The 22,623-nt window shown below is 45.2% G+C and overlaps 1 protein-coding gene across 5 annotated transcripts in view; it reads right to left on the bottom strand.

Annotated features, from left to right (window-relative positions):
• The window catches only part of adam22 (ADAM metallopeptidase domain 22), a 370,054-nt gene that overhangs the window by 83,433 nt on the left and 263,998 nt on the right, over nucleotides 1-22,623 (bottom strand). For all 5 annotated transcript variants that reach the window (XR_010967372.1, XM_068007033.1, XM_068007024.1 and 2 more), the window contains exons 15-20: nucleotides 18,732-18,831; nucleotides 15,216-15,287; nucleotides 9,614-9,706; nucleotides 2,662-2,742; nucleotides 2,182-2,232; nucleotides 2,027-2,090 (exon numbers count right to left, since the gene is read on the bottom strand). Coding sequence is in view for 4 of the 5 variants with exons in the window: in XM_068007033.1 (XP_067863134.1) it covers nucleotides 2,027-2,090; nucleotides 2,182-2,232; nucleotides 2,662-2,742; nucleotides 9,614-9,706; nucleotides 15,216-15,287; nucleotides 18,732-18,831 (461 nt within the window). In the remaining variant the exon portion in view is untranslated. The remainder of the gene's footprint in view (nucleotides 1-2,026; nucleotides 2,091-2,181; nucleotides 2,233-2,661; nucleotides 2,743-9,613; nucleotides 9,707-15,215; nucleotides 15,288-18,731; nucleotides 18,832-22,623) is intronic.

Raw genomic sequence — 22,623 nt, 5'->3', positions numbered from 1 at the left:
ATTAAACCTGGGAGCAGCCTTCCACCTGGGCTGCTCCATGCTGTAATTTTGGCTCCTTTCTGCAGCATCAGTCAGTGGAGGACTGCCCCTTTAAATAGGGCTCCTCCAGCTGACAGCCTATGATGCGGGTGCGCAGTCCGCCCAATGCGCAGCTTTCCAGTGCGAAACCCGGAAGCCAAGGTAAGTGGCTTCAATTTACTTACGATCGCGTGCGGAACCCACCGATTTTACTGGGCGGGTTACCCACGCGCCCAGTCGGCCCCCCGCTGACAACCCGCCTCCCAAGATCTTCAAGAATTAGTGGTTTAAGTATCAACAACATGGCCAGATGAAAATAAACATACAGGCCATGAAAATCTGTGGCCATTGCAGCATAGTCCTGGTCTTACATCAGGGATTTCTCTATGGCCAGTTGGGGGTGAAGCATCTAGCCACGCCAAACATAGCAACTGTCGTAAGGTGGGGGTGGGGACTACCTATGCCAGGAGTTCTCAAGGCCTTCAAGGGGTCCTGGCATATGGTCAGTGGAGGTATACCTGATCAGACCAGTCATACCTCCCCATGACTGGTAGTTATGGGAACCACATGGGAGTTTACGCCATAATCATGGCTTGGACCACCAAAGGAAAAAGGCCAAATCTAATATTCAAATTTCACAGTTGCACCTCTCTGTTGCTTTCAAGGGGTTCCGGGAGGGGCTGAGCACCACCCTTCCTGACTAGGCTATTTTTGAGGGACAGGAGCCTCATGTGTTCCCCGAGTGGTGCAGGCACTCACCACTGGGTTGTAAATCAGAGAACCTCCGCTTTGCCCCAGAAAGCACTCTAAGGCCAATGGCAGAGGTTCCCAGCAGGCATTCCTTGGCACTTATGTCCAGATGTGCCCTGTCACTAATTTGCAGATCCATAGAATACAGTCTTTCCAATAATTCATTAGCCAAAAGTAATGTGCCTATGTGCTGGTTTTCTGTCAATGCATACCTATTTCCAGCAGTTTTGGGCTATGTTTACAATGGATATTACAATGTCCACATGCAATTTTATATGGCATATATTTCAATGTGTAAATGACATGATTGGTTTGTCTCAGCACTGTTCACACCACTCCATCTATTGTCACAGGATTTTAAAAATGGAAGCTCACAATTTTTGAAAATCAAAAAAGAGCAACATTTAAAGGGGTGATTTTAACCATGTACACCCAGGGCAAACCAGATGGGTGGGCAGTTAAAATCAGCCAGGTGACTTACCCGCCGATGTCCCACACCTATCCCGCTGTCTTGAATTTTAACCTGTTCTTCTGAGCATGTGGTGGGATTCTTCTTCAATTCCCTATTTAACCTTGGTTCCCTTGCTGCTGAATATGTGCTGCTTATAATGTGGAGCAGTTTCAGCAACAAAGGAACTGCAGGTTTACGGTTGCTCAGAAGTCACAAACATGACTTTAGTGCAATTACGTATGCACAATTCTTATGCATGTGCAGTTAGTTCAGTCATGATTATGACTTTGACAATCTCATCTTTCCCGATGTGGGAGAAGATGCACACAAACCAGCCTGTGTGCCAGACCCAAAATGGTAAACCTAACCTAAGTGCTGCCAGTGGCAGCTGTTTAACTATCCGGCCAAAGGCACCCAGTGTTCAGGTGTACCCCAGAAAACCCCCTTTTAAGGAGTGTTTTGGTGTCTCCTACTTTGAAAGTGGCATCAGGTTGTTTACAGGGCTGCCTTGGTGGGCACACTTGCCATTGGAGGCAGCCTTGTAAAGTAAATGGGATAATAAATGTACATAAATAAATATAAATATTGAAAATTCTGAAAATCCAACAAACAAAACTACAAATTACAAAAGAGGTGAAAACTCACTGCCTGTAAGAGTAAGATTCATTCACCAATCTGACAATACTTCATGCAGTGCAGTTCAAGATAGGAAGGTAAAAGCAGCAAATATAAAATAAAACATGGATGGATGAATAAACCAAAATATAAAAGGTTGTTTCTTTCCTCATAGTATATAATTCTACTTACTTTCTCCCCACACATATTTGCATTGTCTCTCTCTTGTTTTACATCTCCCACCATAACAACGTCCCTGAAAGAAATGCAATAAGATAAGTACAGAGAAGATAACCTTTAGAGAGCAATCCAATTCACCAAGGGAGATCTCAAACTCAGCTATATACCTGATCATTGTCACAGGTGTAGCCATCCATTTTATGCACATTTGGAGGACACTTTAAAAAAAAAACAAAGAGAATGGTTAGCGTAATGCTGCAAAGCATCTCCAGACGTGATATAATATGACCAATATCATCTGGTACTTATACACATTGTACTTCACTGATGTTGTGCATGAATCACACGAGGAAGGCAGACACAAAGCATAGGACTGGAATCAGCAACATAATAGAGTCGCTATAGTATTACAGAATCACTGATGTACACATACAGTATCACAGACAAAGGGAACTTTAAATATCGGTGTACAATCACTTAACGTGTTTGCATAAAATTCCTCTGGCCACTATTTTAACAGAAATGCTAACGGACAAACAAATTAAATATAAATAAGTTAAGCATTTGTACGTTAATATTTGAAGAGCCTAATTTTAAGAGATTTTTTTAATAACATGGATTTAATATTAAATAGATAAAAAAATCACCTCACTAGAATTTCCAGTGCAGGCTTCGGGAATGTCACAATCATTTACTCCTTCGCGACATACAAATCCATTTCGTTCAAACTGCAAAGGAATAAACAATAATCAATGTCTGAATTTCGATTAGATAAGAATAATTTTTCGGAGTGGTGATGATTTTTATGCTGACTTGGCACGAGTCAGAAAATAGAAGACTTACTGAAAAGTGAATCTAAACTATGTTATTTGCAAGTCATAATTTACGATGTGGGTTGAATGTAGTATGAGGCGGTTTTCAACAATGGGCTAAAAACAACAATGAATCCATGCTGTAACCAATCAACTAGGTGCAAATGGCAAATTTCAGGATTGGCATCAGAAATTTCTTCACTCCAGGAATAATCAATGCATAGAATAGGCTTCCGGGTAGTATTCTGGAGGGAGGAGCTTCAAAATCCTGTAAGAAAATATTGAATTCTATGAATGTTTGGGAGATTGGGGGGGGCGGGGAATGAGTGTGATGGAAAGCGCCAAATTGCCTTCCTCATTCCTATCTATCTTATTGTTTTGCCTGAGGAAGACCTGCTGGTTTCTGTATAATTAAGCCTTTATGCCACCTTGTTAGTTATACTTGGGCAGTTTTTAATTTCACAGACAGACTGAAGTCGATGCATACATGTTGCTTTTATGTACAGAAGATTTATATATTCACTTTGATGTATCAATAATCTGTTTAAATTATAAAAATTCTACAGTGTACTTAATGGACACTAAAAAAAAAATTAGGGCTTGGAACACTTTATGGTAAAATTCCAAGCATATTTGGTTAGGGCACGTGTTAATCAACCTCTGGATGAAAACAGGAGCCAGAGAACCAGCAGACTGAAATGGTGCCACATGTGAATAAATTTCAGTAGTTAACTGAGGGGAAGCCCATCCTGCTATGAATTTCCAACTGTATACAGTATTGGAATGAAAGGCTGGTACAAGGGAGACTTCAATGTCCATCACCAAGAGTGGCTCGGTAGCACCACTACTGACCGAGCTGGCCGAGTCCTGAAGGACATAGCTGCTAGACTGGGCCTGCGGCAGGTGGTGAGCGAACCAACACGAGGGAAAAACTTACTTGACCTCGTCCTCACCAATCTACCTGTCGCAAATGCATCTGTCCATGACTGTATTGGTAGGAGTGACCACCGCACAGTCCTCGTGGAGATGAAATCCCGTCTTCGCACTGAGGACACCATCCAACGTGTTGTGTGGCACTACCACCGTGCTAAATGGGATAGATTCAGAACAGATCTAGCAGCTCAAAACTGGGCATCCATGAGGCGCTGTGGGCCATCAGCAGCAGCAGAATTGTATTCCAGCACAATCTGTAACCTCATGGCCCGGCATATTCCTCACTCTACCATTACCAACAAGCCAGGGGATCAACCCTGGTTCAATGAGGAGTGTAGAAGAGTATGCCAGGAGCAGCACCAGGCGTACCGAAAAATGAGGTGCCAACCTGGTGAAGCTACAACTCAGGACTACATGCATGCTAAACAGCGGAAGCAACATGCTATAGACAGAGCTAAGCGATTCCACAACCAACGGATCAGATCAAAGCTCTGCAGTCCTGCCACATCCAGTCGTGAATGGTGGTGGACAATTAAACAACTAACGGGAGGAGGAGGCTCTGCAAACATCCCCATTCTCAATGATGGCGGAGTCCAGCACGTGAGTGCAAAAGACAAGGCTGAAGCGTTTGCAACCATCTTCAGCCAGAAGTGCCGAGTGGATAATCCATCTCAGCCTCCTCCCGATATCCCCACCATCACGGAAGCCAGTCTTCGGCCAATTCGATTCACTCCACGTGATATCAAGAAACGGCTGAGTGCACTGGATACAGCAAAGGCTATGGGCCCCGACAACATCCCAGCTGTAGTGCTGAAGACTTGTGCTCCAGAACTAGCTGCGCCTCTAGCCAAGCTGTTCCAGTACAGCTACAACACTGGCATCCACCCGACAATGTGGAAAATTGCCCAGGTATGTCCTGTCCACAAAAAGCAGGACATCCAATCCGGCCAATTACCGCCCCATCAGTCTACTCTCAATCATCAGCAAAGTGATGGAAGGTGTCGTCGACAGTGCTATCAAGCGGCACTTACTCACCAATAACCTGCTCACCGATGCTCAGTTTGGGTTCCGCCAGGACCACTCGGCTCCAGACCTCATTAAAGCCTTGGTCCAAACATGGACAAAAGAGCTGAATTCCAGAGGTGAGGTGAGAGTGACTGCCCTTGACATCAAGGCAGCATTTGACCGAGTGTGGCACCAAGGAGCCCTAGTAAAATTGAAGTCAATGGGAATCAGGGGGAAAACTCTCCAGTGGCTGGAGTCATACCTAGCACAAAGGAAGATGGTAGTGGTTGTTGGAGGCCAAGCATCTCAGCCCCAGGGCATTGCTGCAGGAGTTCCTCAGGGCAGTGTCCTAGGCCCAACCATCTTCAGCTGCTTCATCAATGACCTTCCCTCCATCATAAGGTCAGAAATGGGGATGTTCGCTGATGACTGCACAGTGTTCAGTTCCATTCGCAACCCCTCAGATAATGAAGCAGTCCGAGCCTGCATGCAGCAAGACCTGGACAACATCCAGGCTTGGGCTCATAAGTGGCAAGTAACATTCGCGCCAGATAAGTGCCAGGCAATGACCATCTCCAACAAGAGAGAGTCTAACCACCTCCCCTTGACATTCAACGGCATTACCATCGCCGAATCCCCCACCATCAACATCCTGGGAGTCACCATTGACCAGAAACTTAACTGGACCAGCCATATAAATACTGTGGCTACGAGAGCAGGTCAGAGGCTGGGTATTCTGTGGCGAGTGACTCACCTCCTGACTCCCCAAAGCCTTTCCACCATCTACAAGGCACAAGTCAGGAGTGTGATGGAATACTCTCCACTTGCCTGGATGAGTGCAGCTCCAACAACACTCAAGAAGCTCGACACCATCCAAGATAAAGCAGCCCGCTCAATTGGCACCCCATCCACCACCCTAAACATTCACTCCCTTCACCACCGGCGCACTGTGGCTGCAGTGTGCACCATCCACAGGATGCACTGCAGCAACTCGCCAAGGCTTCTTCGACAGCACCTCCCAAACCCGCGACCTCTACCACCTAGAAGGACAAGGGCAGCAGGCGCATGGGAACAACACCACCTGCACGTTCCCCTCCAAGTCACACACCATCCCGACTTGGAAATATATCGCCGTTCCTTCATTGTCGCTGGGTCAAAATCCTGGAACTCCCTTCCTAACAGCACTGTGGGAGAACCGTCACCACACGGACTGCAGCGGTTCAAGAAGGCGGCTCACCACCACCTTCTCGAGGGCAATTAGGGATGGGCAATAAATGCCGGCCTAGCCAGCGACGCCCACATCCCGTGAACGAATAAAAAAAAAGAAAAAAGTCATAGAATCATAGAATGAAACAACAGAGGAGGAGGCCATTCGGTCCATCGTGTCTGTGCTGGCTCTTTGAAAGAGCTATCCAATTAGTCCCACTCCCCTGCCCTTTCCCCATAGCCCTGCAAATTTTTCCCCTTCAACTATTTATCCAATTCGCTTTCGAAAGTTATCACTGAATCTGCTTCCACCATCCTTTCAGGCAGTGCATTCCAGATCATTACAACTCGCTGCGTAAAAAAAATTCTGATCTCGCCTCTTTTTTTTGCCAATTACCTTAATATTAACTTGACATTGAAGTGATTAAAATAAAAGGCTCAATTTTACAAATCCATGCTCCCAGTACGGAGCTTTGCCCATGCCAGGACAATTTGTAAAATTTGCCCTCAGGTGTTTAGTGAAAAAATGACCATTAATACAGACAAATAAATATATTCTAATGGACTGGATCCAATTCCTAGTAATTGATTTAAACGGCAGGTTTTATGACTGTGTGGAAACCCTTTTCAGTGGATGATTGCCCTCCCTCCCTTCTCTGGAGCAAGAAAGTGAGTGGGAGGGAGTAATCTCAGAGATACAGTGGTGGGGGTCTCAGAGCATAGAAACATATTCTACACATGTAGCCTTTAACATTTACTTAAAATATTCACACAGAATCTGATTATTTATTTTTAATCTCATCAATTTGCTCTTCTTCCCTCCTCCTCTGTTGAATGCAGTGACTCCTTGTTGGGGTCAGTTCCACAGCCCTTTACTACCTCATCTGAATGGCCATTAATCATGTGTAACCATGACAGCGACTGTTGGCAGGCTATTCATTCATGAGGGGCATGACATCCAGGCCTGAGCCTGTCCCTACCCGACATCTATACATGAGCATTTCCAGCAGGGGGTTCTCTGGTTAGTGATCTGCAGCAGGAACCCTAACTGATTTTTCCCTTGCCTAACTGGGGGGGCACTAAGGTCAGTTGTAATCCCCCCACCATTACCCGAGCTGAGATCAACTATCTCAGCACAGACCAGGGATCCAACCCTGGCTCAACTATTTACTGCTTAAACGTGTTAAGCCATTTGGGGAGAGCGTCCATAATTTAGATGAAAACAGCTCGTTCATAGTGAGGTCTTTTTAAAAAGATCACAATAGGTATGGATGGATCAGAATCATGTTTTGACTAAATTAGGTATTTATTGGGGCTTAGCTCTACTTTGAATGAAGAATATCAAATAAATACATTGAAATGGCTTCAATATGCAACTAACTCTATTAGCCACAGCAAATAATGAGGCTTTCACTGAACATTATACCAGAGATGGTGAAAACAATGAACTAACTTTAGCTGTAAACAAGCACTGTTATTGTTTGCTAACCCTTCCATCTCGTTGCGGCTAGATCTCTATTCAAACATCGTGTGTGTGTGTGTGTGAACGTACTTCTGAACAGTAACAGTGCTCACAATAATGAGGCCCAATTAGCTCGAAGTAGCTGCACCTGAACACTTAAATAAGCGAGGACACAAAATCAAAATTTGTACAAGCCATCTTACAAAAATATCATTTTGAAAAGCTAATTAGAAAAGTAATTAAGCCCATGTGACAAATTTCTTTATTTTATGTCCTCAAGCTTCATGAGTAGGGACTTATTTTTTTGAAAATCCAAAAAGGTGAAACTTGTATTCTGATAAACATACACTAGCTGGTTATTCTCACCACTCCACCTGAGTGCAAGTCGGGTGGCACACCCCAGGTGTACTCTGCCTGAAGGGATGTAAACCTGTCTGTATTTGTGTGTTCAGATCATTCTCACGGCCCTAACATTCCCCCCAGCGCAATGGGAAGGGACTTCCACCTAAAAGCTGGAAAGAAAGTCTACGGGGTAGAAATTCCTTTCTGCTTCGCTAAGTTTTTGTGCACGAAATCAGCGTTCCATTTAACAACTCAGTGATGGGACGTCCCACGCTGGATGTGCCCACAAAAAAGCGGGGGCTGTCATATTGGTTAAGGCGTTAATTAGGCGTCCGCGTGAAATGAATGCTTGCCTCATTGAAATATGTAATGGGGGTCCGGTGCTGGTATAAGGACCCCTTTGGGAAATTCGTGTCTGGAAGAGTTCGTTTCGCTCATTCTTATGCCCGCCCGAAAAAACATGGCGTGAGCGCTCAGAAAACAGGCCAAAGCATCAATATTAAAGGGAACCCCACATCCATTCAGGCAAGTCTCTGAATAGTTGTTTTGACTGCTGGTGATTTTTGGAGCCTTTTTTTTAGCTGACTTTTGGCAGTTTTTGATACAACTGAGGTGTTGGAGAGCTGACCTTTGGCTGCAGCTCAACTGTTTGACTTCACTGGCTGCGAAGTTCCGGAAAAGATGGGTATGTTGCTGGGGTTACTATCGAGGCTGCTGCAGCAGCAGCGACAGTAGCACAGGCCTGTGGAGGCTCAAAGAAGTCGGTGAAGGAGTCAAGGGCCAACGAGGTGTTACAGCATGTGGCTATTTTGGAACAGGATGTCTTACCTCAACATGACAGAGCAGCAAAGTATCAGGAGGCTGTGCTTCAGCATGCAGGCAGTCACTGACCTGTATCACCCGTTGCAGCAGGAAGTGGAGCCAAACAACAGAGCACCAGCACAAACAGCACTGCCTGTGGCTCTGAACTTCTATGGCTCATTCCAGGTTGCAACAGGTGACATAAGCAACATCAGTCAGGTGACTGATGCCCTCTTTGCAAGGAGACAGCAATATATGGCCTTCCCAATGCATGCTGCTGATCAGGAGGAGAGAGTCCCACTCTCTCCTCCTGACTATGACGAAAGAGTAACTAACTAAACAGTAAGAACACTGGCCCGAAATTGCTCAGCTGTTCCTGCAGGCTCCTGCTGTAACTCCACTGGGAGTCTAGTGGAATGGCCACAAACTCCATCGGGACCCAGATACAGCTAGTCACAGACTGACACTAGAGGTCCCTATCGTCTTTTTCTTTAAAAAGGCGCAGCCTTGCATGCTGCAAACAAGACCACAGACACAGAGGGACAGGACCAGGGGGAGGGACTCCCTACGCTGGGAGTCCCACATCACCGGTCTCTCGGATGCCCTGCAGTCTGGAGGCTGGTACACCGAGTGAATAGAAACAAATCAGCCTCCTGAAGAATGCAAATGGACCGAATTGGGAGAGGCCCAGGCCTGGACCTGCAAAAAAGGAGGCAAGGACTGAAATCAGTGTGGCGCTCTTGTCATAGGAGCTGGAGATACAGACTGGCCCCAAAACCCCCAGGTCTAGTGTACACTGCATTTTACAGCCTCTGGGGGAAGGTGGGCTCCTGAGTTCCGCAATTAGTGGGGTCTATACCCACTGATCCTCTAGACTCTGGCAGATGACAGAGGTCACTGGCAGGCAAGATCCTGTTGTACCTGCCGGGATCATGTCCCCGAGCAATTTCGGGTGACTAGATTTATTTTAACCAACATATTAAGCACACAATGTACAGTAATAATGTTCGTCACAATCACTGGCATGACTTTTCTTACCTGACATTCTTTACAACAGAGTCCATTGCTGCATTTGGCTTCTTTTGTAAGAGTGCACTTCATACAGCAGTTTCTTCCTTCCTTGCTACATTCCTGTGTACAAGCAGAAATAACTATGTACTATGGTATAGGCACATTAAATGTAATATTTCATATATACATGCACATCAGTTGATATTGCTCAGGGTGAGTTGGAGGATGCACTATTTTATGCTATGTAACCTAGAACAGTGTTGTCCAACAGAAATCGCTGACCAGCCACAGGCATGGCTACGATGACATCATTTTAGCCACGCGCTCTGATTTTAGTTGAAAATACCTTACAGACAATACAGGTAAACGTACTTCATGTCTAGATTTGCTTAATAAACATCTACCACCATTCAGTGTGAAACTTTGCAGTCCTTCTCTTTCACCAAAGTTTGGAATGCTGGTATAAATTTACCACACAAACATCTTGTTGCAGCTTCTAGTTTTTGTCCACTAGTTGTAAGCTGGACTTTGACTTCATCAGAGTGATGCTGAGAATAACTCACATAATGAGACGTGCCAGACCCACCCCTGCTCTCCATCCACAACGCGGTTAGATGCTGCTTGCCCATTGCCATGACGTGCCCTGTTGGAAATGCTCGTTATTGGCTGGGCTTATTTTCTTCTACTGGCCTGGAGCAGTTATCCTGATTGATCGAACTGACCACAATCACAGCTCCCCTCTCCAGACAATATTGCTGGAGTTTCCATGGTGCTGAACTTTGACGCTTTCACCCATGTTACACATTATTTTATCAGATCACCAATAAGCAGTAACCAAGGCAGTAAAGCACACACAATCATCAAAAAACACTCTCACACTCTGCTTTTCATCTTACCATTTTATCAACAAATGCACAAAGTGGTTAAAGTAGACATGCATATGTTGTGTGAATATAAGTATTGAGATCATGAGCCTAATGATGGGATTATTTACTAATCAAAAATGCAATTAGTCACAATGTATTGGACAACGCTGATATAGAATATATTACATAAGAACATAAGAACATAAGAAATAGGAGCAGGAGTAGGCCAATCAGCCCCTCGAGCCTGCTCCACCATTCAATAAGATCATGGCTGATCTGATCCTAACCTCAAATCTAAATTCATGTCCAATTTCCTGCCCGCTCCCCGTAACCCCTAATTCCCTTTACTTCTAGGAAACTGTCTATTTCTGTTTTAAATTTACCAGGGCTACTGATTAATGATTAAGTGAAATTGCATTTTCATACTGCAACAACAATTTTCATTTATAAAGCGCCTTGTACTTGAAAAAACTGCCCAAGGCGTTTCAAAGCAGCTTCAACAACTAAATGGACGCCGAGCCAAAGAAGGAAATATCAGGAGGGGTGATCAAAAGCTTGGCCAAAGAGGTGAGTTCTAAAGGAGGGTCTTAAAAGAGGAGAAGGAAGTGGACATGCAGAGGGGTTTAGCTAGGGATTTCCAGATTGTGGAGTCCAGGCGGTTAAAGGTACAGATGTCAATAGTGGGTGGGCAAAGGGAGGGTGGGATTTACAAAAGCCAAGAGTCAGAGGAATGGAGAGTTCATGAGGAGGGTGGGTGGAGGCATTATAGGGTTGAAGGAGATAACAAAGATCTGGAGGGAGAAGGTCATGAAGGGAATTACATGTGACAATAGGAAGTCAAGTGGCACAGCCAGTAACGGGGCAATTGTGACCCTACCCACCAGGCGGAAATTGGTCAGGCGGGCAGTTAAAATTGGCCTAATGACTTACCGCCGATGTCCTACATTGATCCTGCTAACTTGAATTTTAATCTGCTCTTCTGAGCAGGTGGCGAGGACACCCTCCTGAAGCAGGCTGGGTCCTTCTTTAAATATGCAAATCGGGATCCGATGACATAATCGGGCCCTGGCTGCAATATTAACTCCTGGAGTTCAATGGAAAATTACATATCATGATCACAGCTATAACATCATTGTAGGTAAAACAAAACTTGCATTCATGTAGCATCTTTAACATAAAAATGTCCCTCCTCATGAACTCTCCATTTCTCCGACTCTTGGCTTTAAAGAGCAGGAAGAAAAAGAAAGGAATATAGGTGCCAAGGAATGGAGGGAGATATTAGGAGAGACGACCGAAAACTTGCTTGAAATGATTGGGGAAGGGGGGCTTTCAAAAGGCTTTTGAAATTGGAAAGAAGAGGTGTAGTGGAGGGGTGAGGGAGAGCACTCCAGAGAGTAAGGCTGAGGCAGCTGAAGATACTGAAGGGAGAAAGGAGAGATGTAGAAAAGGCTGGAATTGGAGGACTGCAGGGTGCAGGAGGGAATATAAGGCTGCAGGAGGTTGTAGGGATAGGAAGGCCAAAATTCTGTGGGAGGGTTCTGTAACTCTGGCAGGAGACTGGCAGAACCCCATGGAAAATGGTGGATACCCATCTGTGCAGGAACTTCGGTCTGCCCTTTATTTGGGCACAGGCTTCAGATTGGGTGGGACCGAGGATGAGGATTCCCAACATTAGGTGTTCCAGCATAATATCAGTGGCTGGCATGCTAAGAGAGAAGAGGCATACTAGCATCAATCCTGGTGCGTGGGTCACCCTCCATTGAGAAGGGAAGAATGAAAGAGAGGGAAGAAGGATAAGGTGCAAGAAGAGTAGGACAAGAAGCCAAAGTAGAAACATAGAAAATAGGGGCAGGAGTAGGCCAGTCGGCCCTACGAGCCTGCTCCGCCATTCAATATGATCATGGCTGATCCTCTATCTCATTACTATATTCCTGCTCTCTCCCCATACCCATTGATGCCTTTTATGTCTAGAAATCTATCTAGCTCCTTCTTAAATAAATTCAGTGACTTGGCCTCCACAGCCTTCTGTGGTAGAGAATTCCACAGGTTCATTACCCTCTGAGTGAAGAAATTTCTCCTCATCTCAATCCTAAATGCCCTATCCCGTATCCTGAGACTGACCCCTCGTTCTGGATCCCCCAGCCAGGGGAAACATCCTCCCTGCATCCAGTCTGTCAAGCCCTGTCAGAATTTTGTATGTTTCAATGAGATCCCCTCTCATTCTTCTAAACTCGAGTGAATGCAGGCCGAGTCGACCCAATCTCTCCTCATATGACAGTCCTGCCATCCCAGCGATCAGTCTGGTGAACCTTCACTGTACTCCCTCCATGGCAAGTATATCCTTTCTTAGGTAGGGAGACCAAAACTGCACACAATACTCCAGGTGTGGTCTCACCAAGGCCCTGTATAACTGCAGTAAGACATCCTTGCTCCTATAATCAAATCCTCTTGCAATGAAGGCCAACATACCATTTACCTTCCTAACTGCTTGTTGCACCTGCATGTTCACTTTCAGTGACTGGTGTACAAGGACACCCAGGTCCCTTTGTACATCAACATTCCCCAATCTATCACCATTTAAATAATACTCTGCCTTTTTGTTTTTCCTTCCAAAGTGGATAACTTCACATTTTTCCACATCTGCCATGTATTTGCCCACTCACTCAACTTGTCTAAATCACCTTGAAACCTCTTTGCATCCTCCTCACAACTCACAATCGCACCTAGTTTTGTGTCGTCAGCAAACTTGGAAATATTACATTTGGTTCCCTCATCCAAATCATTGTGAATAGCTGGGGCCCAAGCACTGATCTATGCGGTACCCCACTAGTCACTGCCTGCCACCCCGAAAAAGACCCATTTATTCCTACTCTCTGTTTCCTGTCTGTTAACCAATTTTCAATCCATGCCAGTATATTACCACCAATCCCATGTGCTTTAATTTTGCACACTAACCTCATGTGGGACTTTTTCAAAGGCCTTCTGAAAATCCAAATAAAGCACATTCAGTGATTCTCCCTTATCTATTCTACCAGTTACATCTTCAAAAAACTCCAGTAGGTTTGTCAAACATGATTTCCCTTTCATAAATCCATGTTGACTTTGTCTAATTCCATTGATATTTTCTAAGTGTTCTGTTATCACAGCCTTTATGATAGACTCTAGCATTTTCCCTACTACTGATGTTAGGCTAACCGATCTGTAGTTCCCTGTTTTCTCTCTCTCTCCTTTTTTAAATAGTGGGGTTACATTTGCCACCCTTCAATCTGCAGGAACTGTTCCATTATCTATACAATTTTGGAAGATGACAACTAATGCATCCACTATTTCCATGGCTACCTCTTTTAGTACTCTGGGATGCAGATTATCAGGTCCTGGGGATTTATCGGCTTTCAGTCCCATTAATTTCTCCAGCACTATTTTTTTTACTAATACTAATTTCTTTTAATTCCTCCTTCTCACTAGTCCCTCAGTTCCCTAGCATTTCTGGGAAGTCATTTGTGTCCTCTTCCGTGAAGACAAAACCAAAGTATTTGTTTAATTGCTCTGCCATTTCCCTGTTCTTCATTATAAATTCACCTCTTTCTGACTGTAAGGGACCTACATTTGTAGCAGTTGGTAATAAAAGTAGTACAAAAGACCGATACTACATCAGTTGCTACTTTTGCTCTTGATCAAGCTCTAGGTTTCAGAATGAATCATCTGTGTGTTTATATATTGAGGGAAAAGAAAGTCCTGGGCAATACTTTTACTCAAAGCACTACCCATTATTTCACTTGATGTCTTTGTTGCAATGTCAATGCTGGTGGGGACACCATGGGGGTAGTTTTAACCCCCAGAATGGGTGGGTTGGGGGTGGGTGGGAGGATAAAATAGTAGCTTTTTGGAGTGGGACTACAACTCAGCTCCAACGCGCCCACTTCTGGGTTTAACCCAGGTTCGTCTGGATGTGTGCGCAGAACAGACATCCAGAAGTCCCGCCCCCACTTAAAGCCAGCAAGCCGATATTTAAAGGGGCAATGTACCTCATTGAAATAGTTGAGGTACTTAATTTTTTGTGTATTGGAAAAGTGAAACAACTTTAACCTTACCTGTTCGGGTTTCCCACCGCTTCTGATTCACGTCAAGTGAAAGCAGGTGGGAAGGGCCGGGACTACGAGCTAAGTGTCTGTATTGCATTGCTTGTGGGCCAGGAAGAGCAGGAGTTCTTCATCCAGGCCCAACAAGCTCACCTGGTGTTCCAGGGCCCAAGATCTCTCCCTCCTCCACCCGTCCCCCTCTCTGAGGCGCCGTTTCCCTTCCGACAGACAGCCTGTCAATCTGGCTGCCTGGTGCATGGGAAACCCAGAAGCTCAAATACTCACTTTCAATTGAGTTGCGATTCCAGATTGCAACACACTCATTTGGTTTCCTGCTTCCCCACTCGAATATCTAGGGACAGGCTGGGTTCCTGGCTCCCAGTTAAAATCAAGCCTTATGTCTCCCCTGTTGCTAGGCCACTCTGGAGCAGCTCTGAAGTCAATTTGAATGAGCAAATCCCATTGTTTTTTCATGGAACCACTTTGAAACGCGTGGGAATATTTCTTGTCAGTGATGTCATTGGACTGGCTTCGGAGTGAAGCAAAGAGACTCCAGATTCGCCTTCCCCTTCAACAAATCCTTATTTCAAGTTTCAGTACGAAAACTGGTTACACAGCAAATTGACTGTCACATTCCATGAATAACAAACATATCAAATGTTGGACTCCAGAATTGTTACTTACAGTTGGCGAACCACAGTCACATTCTTCTCCTGCCTCTACAAATCCATTACCACACTCCGGAGGATCAAGGAGCTGCAGTAGCAAAAGAACACAATAGTTAAAAGTCAAATAAAAATGGCAGTGTGCTTTAATTGCTGGTGAATTCATTAAGAGGACCTTCGGTTTTCTGATTGTAACTCCGATGGTAGCCCATTCACTTTAATGTTTTTTAAAAAATATGATGGTAAACTTGTTTTCTGGTTTCCCCGGCCAAAAATGTAGTTGACAAGGTGGTCAGTTGGCCTCTATCAAAGCCTTCTCTAATGCTACCAGGAGGAGCGGAAGGGCCGACAGGTGACTTTCCTGGTTTGCCTCCTGCTGGTACTTTCTCACTGCAATGTGATTGAGATCAGGAACTCAGTACTTCGGGGAGAGCAAGTGTAACAACTCACTGTGTGGTACCACAAGTTGGTGCACCAATGCTGTGTACCATCAAAGCAATATTGTTTTTCCACCAGTTGCTCACGGCTAAATTTCTATGTGGGGTGAACTCTCACTGTGTGATATTAGCATATAAAATGTTCACACATTAACAAAAGTGCTAATCAGTTAAATTAACATTCTTTAGAAAAGTTCAGAATTATAAAGGATGCACATATGTATTTAATCTCTCTCTGAACTGTTTATCAGCAATGCGGTAAACTGAGGTTGTGCAATGGGGTCAGATGGAACTACCTCCTTGGTTTAACGTCTCATCCGAAAGACGACATCTCCAAAAGTGCAGCACTCCCTCAGTACTGTACTGGAGTGTCAGCCAGACTTATGTGCTCATGTCTCTGGAGTAGGAATTGAACCAACAACCTTCTGACTCAGAGGCAAGAGTGCTACCACTGAGCCACAGCTGACATAGGCATTCACGTGCAAAATACAGTAATTGGCATTGCTCATTAACTGCATACTGATTGAACAAAAGCCTTTCCTCTTCATGTAATTGATGGGAGTTGTCATATGGAGCTTTGAATGCCGCATGTGTTCCATCAATTGTTCTTTGTACTTGAGGGAACATTGCCAGTTTGTGGAACTCGATAGTTCTCCCTCTTTGTTTCTCTGGTTCCATTGGGTATGAAATAAACTGTGCAGAATTCCTGAAGAGAGCATCAGTCATCTTCTTAATACAATGGTGATATGCTGCCTGACTAAAGTGACAACAATCTCCAGATGCTGCCTGAAAGGATCCGGTTGCAAATAAATTCAAGGCAGTGGTGACCTTTACTGGTACAGACAATGCTGTTTTCCTGGTGAAACTCACTGCAGGTCTTCAACCAGCAGTTGACAAATCTTCCCAATAGCCTCTGGGAGATGTGCACATCTCTGATGCACACATTAAAAAAATTCGAAGTAAATCTTTCTTGGTCTATAAACTCTATGGAGTGGGTATGCATGTGTAGGAATCAAACATCTTATGTGATGTATCACCCTCAGTGCCTTCCATTTAGCCGCATCATCCTCTTCCTCATAACATAGGAATTGAGGGTTTCCATTGGGACGTCCATGTCCCAGTCCAAAACTGCACTGTTTGCAGATCTGACTATAAATTGCAGCAAAACTCCTGACAGATCTTTCAAAGTTCATTATGCAGGCAAAGTAACACCAACCTTCAGTTGCAGCACACAAAATTGCCCCTTCAATACAGTAGCCCCCTCAGAGATACCTTTGTGGTGCTCATACCATTACTTATATGAGGGCAGTAATAATTTGGGGAAAATGGCTCAGAGAAGTGAGCCACAGTCATTTGACTTCAGGCGGGTTCCTGGCAGGCCTTGAAGGGGAATTAGTGACTTTTTTTGGCAGGGAAATTCTGGTGCAATGTTAAACTGGCAATTTTGAAGTAGTGAGCGTTACTGCCCCAATTCATAAGCTTTTTGGTTAAACTTAGTAAATAATAACATTGCAACAGGGTGATTCAGCAGAACTGCAAATTACCGATAATTCATTCCAGTATAAGAACATTAAGTTTAAGGAAAAGAGAAGAGAAAGAGCATCAGTCCCAACAAGCCTGACCTTTTCTCATAGATTAACCCCACTTACCCACATTCTCACCATGGGCTCGATTTTAAAAGTAAAAAAATGGGTGGGTTTGGGGCGGGGGGGGTGGTGGCCACCATTTCAGACCCGCCCCCAACCCGCCTCCGACCTGCCTATTTTCGGTTTTCATGGGGGTGGGACAAGAGGCGGGCGGCCAACCCGCTCCCAGGAGGCGGGTCGATCCTTAAAACCTTTCAAGGAGGCTTCAGGCCTCCATTTTGCACTAATTCCCGATTTCAACCCTGGGGGGGCAGGGATTCCCGGGCCTACTGTTTTACGCCTTGTGAAAGGAGGTGAGAAGGCCCAAGACTAAGAGGTAAGTGCCTAGAAAGGCACAGCTTGTGGGCCTGGAGGAGCTGGAGTGCTTCTCCCAGGCCCAACAAGCTTACCTGCACGAACCCCCCCCACCACCAATCGCGGACCCCCAACCCCCAATCCCAACCCTCCCCCTCAATGATCGTGGCCCCCCACGATGATCCCCGATCCCGCCCCCCCCTCCCCGTGACTGACCCCTGATCCCATCCCCCATGACTCACGACTGTGCCCACCCGTGCCCCCCCCATCCAAACAAACAAAAGCTTGCCTGCAGACTTACCTGAAGACGTCCTCTCCCTGGCTGGTCTCCCGTCAGACTGAGACCAGCCTGTCAATCAGCCGGTCAGTCGAACGGGAAATGAATTTAAAAAAGACATCCTTACATCAAAATCGTAAGGACATCCGGGAAACCCATACTAATGGGCTTCCCGACTTCAAATTGACCACCCCCGTCCCCTTCCCGGCTCTGTTTTAAAATTGAGTCCCATATCCCTCAAACTCTTCTCCCTCCAGAAATGCATTCAACGGTGCTTTGAACCGATTTACACTTGTCCACTTCAATGGGCTTCCCTGATAGAATTGTGGAATAAACTATTAACCTTCGGGTCAAAAGGCTTCTGACCAACTTCCCTTCATATTCCTAATGTTTAGTTTGTGTCCCTCATGATTTTGAATCCCTCACAATAATGAACAATTTGTTTGGATTCTTACTGTTAATTCTTTTCATCATTTTGAAAACTTCAGTTAGGTTGCTTCAAAGTCTCCTCTTTTCCAAAGAAAACAACCCCAGCATCCTTAACTTTCCTCATGATTTTATTCCTGATACCCACAGTCAGCTTTGTTGATTGCCTCTGTGCCTTCTGAAGGTCAATAATATATTTACGGAAAGGTTACCAGACAGTCAAACTTCAAATATAAATAATTATAGTTCTGTATACCTATGACGGTCTACTTGTAGAATTAAAGCAAAAAAGTAAATGTTTTCTGATCAAATTATTGTCCTCGAAGCATAACCCAAAAATATAACTTAAAAATACTTTTAAATTTGTAGTTCTTAGATTCATCTTATGAGGAAAAAGTGAGATAACAAACAATAGGAACCACAGTAAAATGATACATACAATTCTTGATACTTACTCGGGTAGGTTTATTAAAGAGACAGACACCACCACCATTATTCAAAAATTCCCGGTATTCTTCTATGTTGCATTTAGAAAACTTCCGTGGAAGATAATACCTGCAGATATTAGTAAGATATATTGAAAGCAGGAAGTAAAATACAACTATCGAGGCTATTCATCCTGATGACAGCGATCACTTGGAAAACTTGAAACACTATGGAGCAGATTTGCATCTTTGGCATAAAGCAACACATAGATGGAGCACATATAGGAAAATCAGACAGGAAGGATCACACCCATTAAGCAGCCACCTGATTGTTCATCCATTAATTTAAATAGAGGATAATCGGCAGGCTACAGTTTGGTGTGTGATCCTCCCTATCTGATTTGATTATAGGCATTCCACCCATGTGATGCTTTACATCCAAGCCCTAAAGAAGAAACTCTTCCCTCACATGTCTTGTACAGTTTGCCAAAGTGTACAAGAAACATTAATTGCTTCCATCGATGTGTAGTGTTTACAAGATGCTGTTATGTCAAGGTTTTTAAAAAGTTAAAACAGCACAAATTTTAAACTTATAATATATCTATGTACACATTTAAAAATCTTGCATCTGCCACACTAAAAATATTATATCTCTGGTCTATGTCAGTTGACAGGTTCAAATATTCATCTAACAGCAATAAATCATAATTGAACAATTAAAAAATGTAATTATTAAGGATGGCTGTGACCTTGATAATCTACCCTCTCCCCAAGGGTAGGAGCCAGGGATTTACAAGCACCTGCCAATTTGAAGATAAATTTCAATCGCAATTAGCCTCTACTTTGACCTCAGGATATGCCTATTTCCAGCAGTTAGATTTTGTGGTATTAAAGTTACACAGCTCCATCTCAAGAAAGAAAGCACTTACATTTACGTGGCAACTTATCACATTCTCAAGACATCCCAAATCACTTTACAATCCATTAATTACTTTGGAACTGCAGTCAACTTTGCACATGGCATGATCCCACAAAGAGCAAAGTGAATGAATCATCAGTTAATCTGTTTTTAGTGATGTGGTTGGAAAAGGAATGTTGGCTAAGATACCAACACTAAGATACCAAGAGAACTTCCTGCTCTTCTTCAAATTGTGCAATGGGAACCTGTTAAGTTCACTGGAACCAGCAGATGGGATCTCAGTTTGACATCGCATCTGAAACCTCCATTAATGCAGCATTTCCTGAGTACTGCAATGAACGTCAGCCTAGATTATGTGCGAAAGTACATATAGGGGCTTGAACCTATGAACTTCTGACTCAGAGGTGAGATTGTTAGCAGCAGAATAATAGTGTGTATTACATGTAAGGCTATCAACCGATTAAAAAAACTAGCTGCAATTAAAAATTTTAATCTCAATCTTGGTTTTAATCGCTTATTTAATTAATGCTGTTATTGCCAGTGTTGCTAAGTATTTATGTGCCAGCTTTACAATTATTGTTTCCAGCTGCCATGTTGGTTATATTGGTGTCTGTTTTGGCCTCTGTGCCAATATGTCAGCCTTGCCTTTATTGTTAGCAGGGGGTGATTTGTTTGCCAGGAAAAGGTTGATTATAAGCTGGATAAATTAGTACAAGAAGCATTGGTGGTTATACTTGTTAGAATTAACATCATAGGGTCTGTAATCTGAGGACACAGCTTTTAGGTGATCGGCAAAAGAGTCAGAGGCGACATGGGGAAATTTTTTTTTTAACACAGCGAGCTGTAATGATCTGGAATGGGTGGTAGGGTGGTAGCAGCAGATTCAATAATAACTTTCAAAAGGAAATTGGATAAATACTTGAAAGGAAAACATTTACAGGACTAAGGGGAAAGAGCAGGGGAATGGGACTAATTGGATAGCTCTTTCAAAGAGCAGGCACAGACACGATGGGCCGAATAGCCTCCTCCTGTGCTTTACTTACTATAATACTATGATAATACAGAGACAGTCAGAAGTACTCAAAAATCTCTTACCTGAAAATTATCGGACAAGAAATGGAAAGTTACTTTCCAAGTCATTCCCAGACATTTGTAGAGGTAATAAGTTCTTGAATAGAATGTTCGATGTAACTAAGTGGATGGCGTCCTGCTTGACCCTTAACTGCTTCCAAATGGCTCAGGCTTTCCCATTCCTGCCCTCGCCCTGCTCCCTCCTCTCTCAGGCATTCTCTCTGCATCCCATTCCTGCCCTCGCCCTGCTCCCTCCTCTCTCAGGCTTTCTCTCTGTATCCTGTTCCTGCCCTCGCCCTGCTCCCTCCTCTCTCAGGCTTTCTCTCTGTATCCTGTTCCTGCCCTCGCCCTGCTCCCTCCTCTCTCAGGCTTTCTCTCTCTGTATCCCGTTCCTGCCCTCGCCCTGCTCCCTCCTCTCTCAGGCTTTCTCTCTCTGTATCCCGTTCCTGCCCTCGCCCTGCTCCCTCCTCTCTCTCAGGCATTCTCTCTGTATCCCATTCCCGCCCTCGCCCTGCTCCCTCCTCTCTCTCAGGCTTTCTCTCTCTGTATCCCGTTCCTGCCCTCGCCCTGCTCCCTCCTCTCTCTCAGGCATTCTCTCTGTATCCCATTCCTGCCCTCGCCCTGCTCCCTCCTCTCTCAGGCTTTCTCTCTGTATCCCGTTCCTGCCCTCGCCCTGCTCCCTCCTCTCTCTCAGGCATTCTCTCTGTATCCCATTCCCGCCCTCGCCCTGCTCCCTCCTCTCTCTGAGGCTTTCTCTCTCTGTACCCCGTTCCTGCCCTCGCCCTGCTCCCTCCTCTCTCTCAGGCATTCTCTCTGTATCCTGTTCCTGCCCTCGCCCTGCTCCCTCCTCTCTCAGGCATTCTCTCTGTACCCCGTTCCTGCCCTCGCCCTGCTCCCTCCTCTCTCTCAGGCTTTCTCTCTCTGTATCCCGTTCCCGCCCTCGCCCTGCTCCCTCCTCTCTCTCAGGCTTTCTCTCTGTACCCCGTTCCTGCCCTCGCCCTGCTCCCTCCTCTCTCTCAGGCATTCTCTCTGTACCCTGTTCCTGCCCTCGCCCTGCTCCCTTCTCTCTCTCAGGCTTTCTCTCTCTGTACCCCGTTCCTGCCCTCGCCCTGCTCCCTCCTCTCTCTCAGGCATTCTCTCTGTACCCCGTTCCTGCCCTCGCCCTGCTCCCTCCTCTCTCTCAGGCATTCTCTCTGTATCCTGTTCCTGCCCTCGCCCTGCTCCCTCCTCTCTCAGGCATTCTCTCTGTACCCCGTTCCTGCCCTCGCCCTGCTCCCTCCTCTCTCTCAGGCATTCTCTCTGTATCCTGTTCCTGCCCTCGCCCTGCTCCCTCCTCTCTCAGGCATTCTCTCTGTATCCTGTTCCTGCCCTCGCCCTGCTCCCTCCTCTCTCAGGCATTCTCTCTGTACCCCATTCCCGCCCTCGCCCTGCTCCCTCCTCAGGCTTTCTCTCTGTATCCCGTTCCCGCCCTCGCCCTGCTCCCTCCTCTCTCAGGCATTCTCTCTGTATCCCATTCCTGCCCTCGCCCTGCTCCCTCCTCTCTCAGGCTTTCTCTCTGTATCCTGTTCCCGCCCTCGCCCTGCTCCCTCCTCTCTCAGGCTTTCTCTCTGTATCCCGTTCCCGCCCTGCTCCCTCCTCTCTCAGACTTTCTCTCTGTATCCTGTTCCCGCCCTCGCCCTGCTCCCTCCTCTCTCAGGCTTTCTCTCTGTATCCTGTTCCCGCCCTGCTCCCTTCTCTCTCAGGCTTTCCCTCCCCCATTCCATTTTTGCCCTGCTGCCTCCACTCCGCATAACCTCCGCAATTAACGCATTGAAAGAAAACAAAAATATTAATGCAATAATCACAGAAGTTAACTGCAATTAATCGAGAGCCCTAATTATATGCTATAATGTTGCTATCCTTATAAAACAGCACATCAGCTGATCTGCTAGT

This window comes from Heptranchias perlo, chromosome 2 (genome assembly GCF_035084215.1).
Source record: "Heptranchias perlo isolate sHepPer1 chromosome 2, sHepPer1.hap1, whole genome shotgun sequence".
NCBI lineage: Eukaryota > Metazoa > Chordata > Chondrichthyes > Hexanchiformes > Hexanchidae > Heptranchias > Heptranchias perlo.
The sequence above is the reverse complement of the archived record's forward strand: the minus strand, read 5'-3'. Positions and strand labels throughout refer to the sequence as shown.